This window comes from Ascaphus truei, chromosome 1 (assembly GCF_040206685.1).
Source record: "Ascaphus truei isolate aAscTru1 chromosome 1, aAscTru1.hap1, whole genome shotgun sequence".
NCBI lineage: Eukaryota > Metazoa > Chordata > Amphibia > Anura > Ascaphidae > Ascaphus > Ascaphus truei.
Genome location: NC_134483.1, coordinates 138988179 through 139001225, shown reverse-complemented (window position 1 = coordinate 139001225; position 13047 = coordinate 138988179). Strand labels below are relative to the sequence as shown.

Here is a 13047-nt window from a genome sequence, read left to right as displayed (position 1 = left end):
ATATAAACAATGTGATCGCCTTTAAGAGCTGTGCAGGGAGATGCAGCTATCTGTGCAGTTCTTACAGACTGCAGGCAGATCACAGCAGTAAAACTTAAAAAAAGGCTTTGATAAGGACACTGCTATTGGCATTTTCCTACCTCAAGGTTTATGACTTGCGATAATTCTTTCTGAATTCCGTGATAAGACAAATGTCAGACCATGAGGTCGGTTCCTGCCAAACCGTTCGATTTGGCAGTAATATTAGTGAATCTACTAGAATAAGCCCCTATGTCTTTGAACTAACACTAAAAAATGACTTTAAATGTTTTTCGTTGTCTTGTATTGTTTAAGGTATCAGTCACTAATATATACTAACTCTTTGATACTAGCTCCTGTATATACAGATATAGCAGGATTTATTGTAGTGTTTCAGCTGAAAAAGATTAACGCTGTGACTCTGGAGAAAGTGATTTCGCGACATCGCTGCAGAGGTCCATAATTCCAGATCTAGGGCCTCATGCAGTAAGCGACGATTATGTGAAATCGGCAAGCTTATCGATTAGTCATGTTATTGGCGTTTTTCCCTCTCCGTATGCAGTAAGTGCCGAATACATTCAAAATCAACCAGAAAACAAATCCGCCCACTCTCACGATGATGAGCCGATCACACACAGGTGTATCGGCGTGCGTGGCGGGGTGCTGTTAGGTTGCACAATCACAAATCTTGCTGAATCAGGCGAAACAAGCATGTTTTTGATTGCGCGCCATATTTAAAGGCAACGTGTACTGCTAATCATTCTCTGTGTTGTTGGGAGTGAGAGAGAGAGAGAGACGCACAGAGCTGGACGATTGAAGATTTGCATATTGACTGAGAGACTTGTTGTGTATTGGGTGAGCTTTGTCCTTTGTTGTTTTGTTTACATCTTTGTCTTGTTTTATATGTGGAAGTGGGTCGTGTGATTGCCTGTACATTTCTTGTCTGTTTTTTGTGAGTGCTGGAAGTATGCCCGCAAAGCGTGGGAAGAGTGATGCTGGTGGGAGTGGGAGTGCTACTCGTGGGAGTACGCGTCGGAGTGAACGTTCTGTTCAGAGGAGTGATGTTGCTGGTGCACCGAGTGGTGTTGCTGGGAGTGGGAGTGCTGTTGTTGGGAGTGGGAGTGCTGGTGCTGCGAGTGGTGTTGCTGGGAGTGGGAGTGCTGTTGTTGGGAGTGGGAGTGCTGTTGTTGGGAGTGGGAGTGCTGTTGCTGTGAGTGGGAGTGCTGGTGCTGGGAGTGGGAGTGCTGTTGCTGTGAGTGGGAGTTCTGGTGCTGGGAGTGCTGGTGCTAGGAGTGTGAGTGCTGGTGCTAGGAGTGGGAGTGCTGGTGCTAGGAGTGGGAGTGCTGGTGCTAGGAGTGGGAGTGCTGGTGCTGGGAGTGCTGCTGGTGGCGCAGTTGCTGATGGGGTGGATGGTGGTGGCGTGCTTGCTGGTGGCCAGCTTTTGGAGGCTCTTCCATTGGAAGAAGGAGAGTCCAGTCAGCACCAGCCAAGCTCTGACCCTAAACCTGCTCGGAAAAAACGTGTGGAGAAGCCACGTAATCCTCGCTTCAATGACCAGGAAAATAGGGCTCTTGTCACTGGCATTCTGGAGCACTATGACAGTATATATGGACATTTAGTAGGTAAGTGTAACTTTACATTTATTATTCAAATACATGTGATCCTAGGTCATCTGAGTTTTGTTCATATGCAAATATGGGTACACAATATCTTTCTATGTTCATTAGTGTGGAAACACAGCTTTTTATCATGCCTTACAAGGACAAATAAACACAGGCGGTCAATTTGCCAGAACTGCATACAATATGAATGCAACCTTGCTTACATGTATAGGTTTAGTAGTGAATGCTCATGTGCTGCACATATTACACATAAAACAGCATGTTTGCTATCACTTGGAACAGCTAGCAGTGTAGGAAACTGGTGCTTATATTATTATTCATTTACCTCATATCTTTTATATGTTTTTCAAGGGCGGACAAGTGCAGCAAGCAAAAAAGAAATGTGGGACACAATAGTCATTGGTGTCAATGCCTGTGGGAATAGTGTCAGGGACAAGTATCATTGTCGGAAAAGATTTGATGATATTAGGTCCAAATTGAAAAAGAAAATACAAGACCAACGCGTGCATGCTACTGGCACTGGAGGTGGGCCCACACCACAACGTCTCATATTGACTCCATTGGAGGAGCTGCTTCGGCCAAAATTACTTACCGTCGTCGTGGAAGGCTTGGCTGGTGACCGTGACATTGGAATTTATCCGTCACAATTTCCAGCAGGTGATAAATATTACTGTACTAGGCGTGTCGTTGCTTACAGTTATTTTGCATAGTTACACTGCTTTTTATACTGTCTTCACAATATAAGCATACCTGCATCTATATATGTATATGTCTGATTCTGTATATATATATCTCAAAATAGACATATATGTAGTAGTCCTACTAAAAGCAGTAACTAATATAGCACGTGCCATTGCGTGCTCATTTACATGTGAATTCCCAAAATGCATAGCTGCAGTGGAAGCAATTGATGGTGGGCGAAGATGGGGAACAACAGGGTAGTACACGTGTAACACATGTTCATGAGAAATTATTAGTAGCTACAGGTACAGAACAGAAATATGTATCATGTTATTGTGTATTTTATTGATTTTACTCCGACAAACATGACATTACTGCCTATTTTAAGCATGCATCAAAGAAATTGCATGTAACGGCCTACAAACATCACTGGCACTAACACATCTATAGTTGCTTATGAAAAGGTCCATTTTTGCTTTATGTCATATACAGACAGCATAATGAGGCACACGTAGCATATGTTATGTCATTGTTTTCATAACTTAAACACTGCAGATGACTACTTAGCTCATCTACCATTGTGTTAAAGCAGCTGCAATTAATATCTCATCACAGCATACACTTCAACAGAGGGGGTGGGGTTCAGCACACACATTAATTACAGCCTCATTTCACGGTCAACTTAGTTCACACCATTTGCACCTGTTTCAAGTCATTGAAAGGTGTGGCTGATTAGGCTTTTTGGGGAAGGGAATACCTTTCTTACAACCTGAATAGCACAACTGAAGTTAATCACACTCATTTGAAAGCTTAACTCTAGCTACTAAATGCCCCAACAACTCATTACTTATCAAAGCGTACGTCACACATTAGTTCACTCATATCTATAGTTGAACTACTATGAAAGACACATTATCACACACTGCATGTGTTGTCTTGTTGAGTCACAGCCACATTCAGGTGTGCCACATCTTCGATTAATGTACCACACATATCCTCTACCAAAAACAACACTTTTTGCAATATGACCACCTTCATGATAACCATTGTGAATGGTCATCTCATGATAGTTATGTACATTATGATACTGATATCACTACACAACATATGATTTTTATGTACTCATTTAATCTATTTATCCTCACGCATTACTGCAGAAACATAGTATGTTGTATGTTAGGGAACTCAAAAATTCTAAGTACACAGGCATGTACAGTGTTATTACAACTATTTATGTTCACTTTCACACACATTTTCGGTTAAGGAACTGATGTTGTTAGTTAATCATAAATACAGAACATACAATAAGTGTTTGTTCAATATTTACACATGTAAATGTAAAACTTATGTTATTGTTATATATAGTTGCCCCTGGAGGACATGTGTCACCTGAGATGGAACAAGTGTCTTCACCTGGGTCAGCCAGCTCAACACTACTAGAAGGTGAGTGTATCATTTGCTGGCCATATAATATGTGCTCTTCTATATGTTATGTTGTCATGTGCATTATTTGTTTTGCACATCTTCTTTAAATAGGATTACTTAGTGTCAGTGAAAATTAAGTGTAAGGCAACATGTATTGTGTTAGTGATGTTAATTATCATGTAGGACTTCTGAGTTTAGAGCAACTTTTCATTCATTCATATTTCATACTGAGTCCAAACATTATTCGTAAGTCAAGGTAGTTTTTAATGAGGTTATAAAACGTATGCTAACATGTTAGGTGTTACTTAGGACATAGTACAATTACATAGTAACACAGCATACATTAACATGCCATTTAATAATGTGTACATTTCTTTTTAGAACATCATGGTGATGAGGATGATGAGTATGATGAGGATGACGCCACAGAAGAGACTGAAATACAATCATGTGACCATGAAGAGGTGCCAATAGAAACTGTTGTACCGCCAAATCGTCCATCAACTTCCACATACGATGCAATTGTAGCTTCAGAGGGAAAAATAGTGGACGCAGAAAATCGTCGCCATTCAGACATGATGACAGTGCTGGAAAGGATGATTGGACTGCAGGAAGAAACAGTATCACAATTGGCACATCTCCACAGAGTCTTCATTGAAGTGCCTAAACAGTTGCAAAAAATCAACACCTCATTCGAAGCATTAGTTGTTCAGCAAACACAAGCTAATTACTGGAGAATGACTAATGTACCACAATTCAACACCTCCCAGCCAGGATCTGTTCATGCAGGTCAGTTTTCACCACATTCATCTGATATTCATTCACCAGGCCCAAATGTTACCGGTCAAGTAGCAGAGATTGCTGTGCAGGTTCCTGACGACATACTACCACTGCCATCTGTACAAAATCAGCAGCTGACACCTACAAAGGAGCCCACAAAAACAAAATACAAGCAGTTACTACTGACCAGTTTTTGGTCAAAAACAACAAAAGACACACATGAAACAGACCAACCATCACTTGTGCAGTGTCTACCAACTTGCTCACATGTGTCACTGGGCACAAGCCCTGTCCGTGAACAGTCACTACCCAAAAGCCCTGTAGGTGAATCGCTGCCCAAAAGCCCTGTAGGTGAGTCGCTGCCCAAAAGCCCTGTAGGTGAGTCGCTGCCCAAAAGCCCTGTAGGTGAATCGCTGCCCAAAAGCCCTGTAGGTGAATCACTGCCCAAAAGCCCTGTAGGTGAATCACTGCCCAAAAGCCCTGTAGGTGAGTCACTGGCCACAAGCCCTGTAGGTGAGTCACTGGCCACAAGCCCCGTAGGTGAACAGTCACTGGCCACAAGCCCTGCCCGTGAAGTGCCAGAGGCCACTCAAAGTGGCTCTGTTGTGCCTAAAGTTGGTGGCAAAAGAAAAAGGAAAATTCAAGAGACAACAAGCAGGCCTGTTACTCGCTCGCAAAAGGAACAAAAAAAATAAATGTTATAATTCAGAAAATATGTCTTTGGCCTTGTTTTGTTGACTTCACATTATCTAATTACTATTGTATGTATGCTGAAGACTGTGTTGTTTCCAAACTTTCAACTATGTTCTTGTACACGTGAAGTTTTGGAAATGTTAACACTCATAATTAATTGTGTTATAAATATTTATGTTGTAATCGTCTGTTCAGTAATGGTCCACCAGGAGCCAGTTGCTAAGTTTAGAGAAGCTGCCATTGACTTTGCAGCAAAACATTGCATTTGGGTGTGTTAATTGATGTAAGAATTGCATATGCATATTAGTCACATGCAATTATTAAAACAACTAAGTAAGTGCAAACATCTTTCTTGTACGTGTACAGCAGGATTATGTGTAAATTATTACTTACCTTTGCCTTGCTTGGCCATTGTAATTTTGTCCTTTAATCAGTTGTGTGTTCGTTTCTATAACATCTCAGAATGTATAATAATATATATACACACACACACACACACACACACACACACACACTGAGTGAGTGTGAGTGTGAGTGTGTGTATATATATATATATATATGTATATATGTGTATATATATATGTATATATGTGTATATATATATGTATATATGTGTATATATATATGTATATATGTGTATATATATATGTATATATGTGTGTGTATATATATATATATATATATATATATATATATATATATATAGTACTATATAAACTGGTATACACAAACTAATACACTTCATGCTTCCTTGTGAAAGCACACTATTTTAATAATACAGGCCTAATGTTTGAGAAATATCCTAAGTATGAGACTCTAACAGTATTGTGCTTAAACAAATGTTTATTACTTAATTCAATCATGTTTCTCACCATTTAAATAGGTTTCATACAAGGTATACTTAATGCCATCAATGTTGTGTGTACTCCTGCAATATAAAAAAAAAAAAAATATTATATATAAATATATATATATTTTTATAAGAGATATATTTATATATATATATATATATATATATATATATATATATATATATATACACACGTATTTAAACTCATGCAGACAGGGAGTTAACCAGACTTTCACATACACACAGAAATGTAAGCGGGGAAAAAACATTTCTTTTTGCAGGTGTGTTTTTACTGATATGCCTGGCTAAGAAATATTTTCACACACTGGTCTTTGTTAGTTTTCAAAAAAACACTATGTGAACGCATTCACAGTCTAGGGATGTTTTTCACAAACGAGATAAAAGAAGGAGAAATGTTTCTCCCACAGTCCCATATCACGAACCACAACTGTTAACCCAATTAGACAACCAAATCCAATTGGCGTTTGAAATAAGGAGTCAAAGTAGTTACTTTTGTTGACCTTGACAAGGAAAAACAGGAGTTTGTTAGCCATTCAGCACATTCATTTTGATGAGCAAATAACACAGACCTGCACACAGCTTTTGTGCTACTCAGACATGGCTGATGAATTCGTTAACAATATTAATCCCCTTTTAGGGTATAAGTACATGATCTGTGAAGCCATCTTGAACAGTCGCGGACAGAAAGCAAGCACACGCCAAATCGATGATTTCATTCGAGCAAAATATCCTTATTACCAAGACCGTAAGCATGCACGGAATTTTAATTCCTCAATAAGATTCACTTTATCAAGTAATGACTTTTTTGAACGTGACCAGGATAAGCTACAACACACCTATGGTTTCTGGAAGATTGCCCCGGAAAAACAATTTATCCTGAAAGACGGCACTTATATTGTCGTGAAAGGCATATTTATTCCTAATGGCAATAGCAATGTATCCGCTACTACTGATCCGTTTGAATCGATACGTGCTGCAATATCTGCAGCCTCCATTCCTGAAACCCACATTGTACAAGAACAAAAGTACTATGATTATGTACCAAGCCTTTCAGCTGAAATTGCATTGGAATGGGAACCGGAAGAAATGAACCTACCTCCCGACCAATTATTTGAAGAAAGCAGTGGCGATTCCTATGAGCGCATCCTGGAGGAGATATGTGCCATACTGGATTCAGCGGTTGGGTTAAGCGTGGATGAAAATGGCTTGCATTTCTGGAGCGACCAGTTGCAGCCAGGCGAAGAGTTAATTCTAGAAGAATGGTAAATATAACAATCGTTATGCGTTGACTCTGCGTTTAAATTTTTTTTTTTTTTGTAACCACCATTTTCACTTTCAATGCGTGGATACAGCGTAACATTGCAGACTGCATAACATGTAGCGATCACAAACAAATTGTTTCCTAATACAATATAGTAGGACCTGAAAGAGTAGTACACATTGCTGACGGAATAAATATACGTACTTTCCTATCCCTTTAAACATATTAGCAACATTTTACCATTACTCTAACACATACCTGTTTTGTTATCATGCAACATCTACAACATTGAAAACCGGGTCCACCACGTATGACGTGGGACCCTTGTCATGGGCCAAGGCGTCCTTAAAAAGGATTAGTGATGTAAGTCCCGCCCCCAAGCGACGTGCGCGCCTCAAAGCCTATTGGCTGTCATGTTTTGTTATAGTAACGGTAACTGCAGTGTGTGATGCGTGCGGCTCAGTGTTTGTAGGCGTACCCTGGGCGTTAGCCGAATGTTAATTGAGTGGGAGGAGTGTTAGCGTGCGTTTCACGCTGGCTTAACATGACGTCACACGTATTGCATTTGCGCATTGTGTTATCGGCCGTGCTTTCTGTTCAAACACGTCTGTTTAAAAAGAATACAGATGTACTCGTTTAGAACGAATGTAGTTTCGTCTTCATTGTATTTGAAATAAAGATGTTATGTTTACTGGTATTTTCAACATGTATTGAACGCACAACGTACGCTTTGTTTTGCGCATGCGCTAACAGTTAGTGGAGCCAAGCGTGAAGTGCGTGCGCACACAAAGATGTGCGCGCACATCTTTCAGTATACAGGCAACGTTCACTTCTTATACATAGTTATGCCTGCTACAAATTTAAAGAAACATTACATACTGATGAACAGTTTTACTTCTAACATATAAGTGACTGACGTGTGTATCTACACAATCATATAGAGCTGCGTAACGCGTTGTCACGGATGCATATCTAGTAAGGTGCCATCTTTGACCATCATGTGTTTGCTGTATTTCAGAGATGTCGGGGAAGATACAATCGGATCAATGTATGATTTCAGAAGAGTCTACCTTTATATGAGATGATTGTGAGGAGGAGCCACCGACTACTATACTACATATGGAACTAATTTTATATTGCTTGCAGCGCTTATTAACAAACAATTAAAAATGTGATACCCTTATGCCTATATTGCATAAGCACTTAATTAACATAATGATGTTGCAAAAGAGTGCCTCATGAATTTTTATTGAGTGTTCTTTAATGACTACTAACATTTTATGACATGGTGTGTTTTATATATAACAACCATTCCCACTCTGCTAACACATTTGTGTATTATAATATGTAATGGAACGTATGACTGTCGAAACTATGTAACAATAATAATAATAATATGAGCATGTTCATGTATAGGGCTGCTAGTTGTACGCAGCGATTTACAGACACATGTTTCAGCCTGAGGTCCCTGGCCCGTGGAACGTACAAATGTTTTTTTGCCGCATGAGGCACAGGGAGATAAAGTGACTTGGCCAAGGTCACAAGGAGCCCACACCGGGAATTGAACCAGACTCCCCTGCTTCAAACTATCAGTGCCAGTGTGTGTCTTTACTCACTGAGCCACTCCTTCTCCCAATGTAAAGGACACTTACAACCAAGTAGCCATTTATTTTTAAAATCTCTTGTTACATGGGTATGTAGATAAAATGGTTTGGGACTGTAGCAAATAATGTTACTGGCCAGATGTTATGGTCCCCTCCAATGCATGATGTTCTGAATATGACATCACCATCATGTTATGAAGTACGTTTCTGTGTATATTTCATTAACCTAACTAACTATAGTTTACTGTGTTTATTAATCGTTTAGAAATACATAGTATAGTCAATATGATGATATAAGCTACCATAATAAAGCTGGTGTTATCATTTGTCGGTGTTATACATGGATCCTACACCAATTGATAGAGACACAAACAGTTGTCTTAAAAAGTGTGTCTATGCTAGTGATGAATGTGCTCCCGTAAGTAAACAAATAAGTACAGTTATCCCCTTTTCTCCAACCACCTCTATATTACATTAATGGAAATTATAAGGAAACATACATAAAATGTGATGAAATGTGAGTAATCATTTTGTAATACAATGCACATGAAAGCTCAAGAGTAGCTAAATGCATATACATGATACAGAAAGTACATATATGTAACATTTGTGTTTAAACCAATATGTTGGGTTTTTAGTTCCAATAATTATAGGAAGATTGAGGTAGCCACATCTTATGAGAGATGTCAGCAAATATACATACCATGATCAGTCATACTGGAGATATACCTATAATGCAAAGGAACAATATATAAATTGCAAACATTGACATGCCATCTTCAGTACCGTAAACAACACAGCAAAGTGTGTATTTGGTGTTAAATGTACAACACCATGTATATTTCATGACATTCAAAATGTAAATCAGCCTGGTGTACACATCATATGGATGTACATGTTACACTGCACCAATAACATTGTATGTAAGCATACTAGAAGCATGAATGATTATGGGCATAATATGTGTTTTGTCTTAGCATAAGGAATAACACAATGCTAAAATATTAGTGCTTTGTTACCCAAGTTGTATTCACATACACACAACTAAAGTACAATTGAAGAGGGATTATATAACCTGTGCAACAATAACATACCGGTGCCACATCCCTTTGTGCACACAGCAGAGAAAAGAAAGGTGTGCAACCCATATTCATCTGTGTCCTAACAGAAGGTTATATAAAGAAACATTATTGTTAATATAACATAATTAAACTATAAAAGTAGTACTAGGAACATATGAGTTTGTACTTACAAGAAAAAAATGAATTGATGAGATTCTGTCGTGTCTGGCCACCACTGGCTGTTTGTTCATTTTCAGCAGCTACATGGGTGGGATGCTCGTCTACCAAAGCCTCAGCTAGGTCTGACTGTACATTGTGCCTGAGTGCAACATTGTGCAAAATGCAACAGGCAAGGATAATATCAGACACTTTTTGAGGCTTGTATAGAAGAGCCCCACCAGTTCTGTCCAGACACCTAAACCTGGTCTTGAGTAGGCCAAATGTCCTCTCTATAACAGATCTTGTAGATATATGGGCTGCATTGTACCTGTCCTCTGCTTCAGTTTGAGGGTTTAGCACCGGAGTCAAGAGCCACGGCCTAATTCCGTATCCTGAGTCACCTATAATGAATGGAGCACACATAAGCTGACATTAGTGATCAAATTGTACAATGCCAACATTCCTAAATCAACATGTGTTTTGTGTTACAACATGTAAATATGTACTCACCCAGCAGCCAACCAGGTTCAAAATGTCCCTCTTCGAACGCATGGAAGACTGAAGAGTTCCTCAGGATAGAGGAATCGTGACTGGAACCAGGGAACTTGGGTACCACATGCATTATCCTCATCGTCGCATCACATACCACCTGTACATTGAGTGAATGGTAGTGCTTCCGATTGCGGTACACATGCTCACTCTGACTAGGTGCAATCAAAGCAACATGTGTGCAATCGATTGCACCCAGCACAGATGGTATCCCTGCTATATTATAAAAGCCAGTCCTGACTTCCAGCCACTCTGTCGCCTCTGTAGGAAAATGAATATAATTCCTAGCGCGTCTATTGAGTGCATAGAGAAACTGGGTCAAGGCCCGCGAGAATGTAGATTGCGAGACCCCGCCCACTATGCCCACAGTTGTCTGGTATGACGCGGAAGCAAGATAATGTAATGAGCACAGCATTTTAACAAGCCCAGGGACTGCACGACCTCTGGCTGTGAAAAAATCTAAATCCCCCCTTATCTCCTCATAAAGAGCTAAGATTGCTGCTGAACTCAAACGATAGCGACTTACAATCTCCTCCTCACTCATCCCATCTAACAGGGTTCTCTCCCTGTACAGACGCGGACGAGGCACAAGTTGTCTCCTCTGTCTTCTCCTCTGATCTCCTGTCCCTCTACCTGTCCCTCGGCCTGTCCCTCTCCCTGTCCCTGTCGTATCCGCGTCACTGTCACTGTCCCTCGGTGTGTCCCTACCTTGCCCTATATGATTCTCTTGATCATCAAGCATGTCATAGAAAAGAATGTTCCTGCGTCTCCTAAACATTCGCAACATTTTGAAATGAGTAGCTGTGAATGAGCAGGTAATGTGCGTCCTTTAAATAGGTATGTGATGATGTCAGGTGACATAGTAAAATGCAAGGTGTTACATTAACATAATAAAGTACTTCTGTGCAAGCTGTGTGCACTTGTTGTTCTAAGTATTTGTTGTGTGTATTCTGTAGGGAATGATGATATTTGGCAATGATGTGACGTGAAGCTTTGTACAAAGATTGCTTGCAAATAAATAGTTGCATGTGCAATGCATGTAACACTTGTGAACGCAAGAGTCAGTCATGTAATGAGACAAAAAGGCTGAGATTGACGTGGGAAAAGTTTTGTGTAACATGTGTAATTATCCATGTTATTGTGACATGTTGGCAACAATGAATAGTCGTGTGCATATGCATGCATTTGTGTAAGGAGGATAGTTGGTATAGAATGAGTTTACAAGGTGTCCCAATGATGAATTACTGTACATGTGTGTATAAGTTAGGTTGAAGTGCTTGTAATGCAACGGTTACAATGTAAACATGCAATGTGATTGAGCGTCCAATAAGTGACGTCATGAAAATAGGGAGGACCCAAAAGTATATGTAAACATGAGAATACAGATGTACATGAACGTTTAAAGATGCGTGTCACATTACAAGCATTGTGTAATGTAAAGGAAGATGAATATACTGTGTATGTGTGACATGTGTGACATGTGTGACATCATGTAAATAATTGTCGCTGAGTTGAGTAAAATGTGTGATATGATGTGAGGTTCTCCTTTAAGAGTGTAGTATAGTATTTTCCCTTGCCACATCATCACATGATGAGTAATGTGACCCGCAAATGCTGAAAACATGTAAAAGTCGAATGTTATGCAAATAATACACGTCAGCTGTGACACAATGCAGGGAATGCCCTTACACTGTAATGCAAATGACGTTTGTATTGTGAGCAATGAAACGTAAACAGTACTATACTGTTATACGTCCCCGCTCCATTGACTTCCATTGATGTACAGAAGATTTTTTTTTTCTAAGTGCCGTTCCGGCAGCCTTAGCGATTGTTCTCCCGTCCAAACTGCCAACTTTAGTTGGCGGGAGAAATCGGCCATAACATCTCAATTTCGTAGTGCCGATCAGCCCCGATAAGCTGTTTTTTTTTGTTGAATCCAGCCGATTTAAAAAAGTGGCGATCAGTGTCGAAAACAGGCTTATCGGCAGGCGACTGGCCATAACCAAATTATCGGCTCCGAAACCTGGCGATATGAAGCACTTATCGGCGCTTACTGAATCTCAAACCCAATTTTGGCTATAACATGGCCATATTTCCCTTATCAACGCTTACTGCATGAGGCCCCTAATCCCCCACCGCGATAGTCCTCCAGCACTGGGACAGCCACGGTTGCAATCACCCAGCTTGCCACGGTGCCAGAAACAATAAATCCTGCTACATCTGTATGTTGAACCTACATTGAAAATGTAAACTTACGTCATCAACAAAATTAACTCTTTTATACATTTAAAAAATAAATAAATAATAAAAAAAAGACTTGCTT

At 39.8% G+C, this 13047-nt stretch overlaps 1 protein-coding gene across 1 annotated transcript; it reads left to right on the top strand.

Moving 5' to 3' along the window:
- Positions 1 to 2020: 2020 nt before the first annotated feature.
- Positions 2021 to 4904, top strand: LOC142488047 (uncharacterized). The gene is made up of 4 exons (XM_075588445.1): positions 2021 to 2297; positions 3687 to 3764; positions 4128 to 4850; positions 4897 to 4904. The coding sequence occupies exons 1-4, from the start codon at positions 2021 to 2023 to the stop codon at positions 4902 to 4904; spliced, it is 1086 nt and encodes a 361-aa protein (XP_075444560.1).
- The last annotated feature ends 8143 nt before the right edge of the window (positions 4905 to 13047 follow it).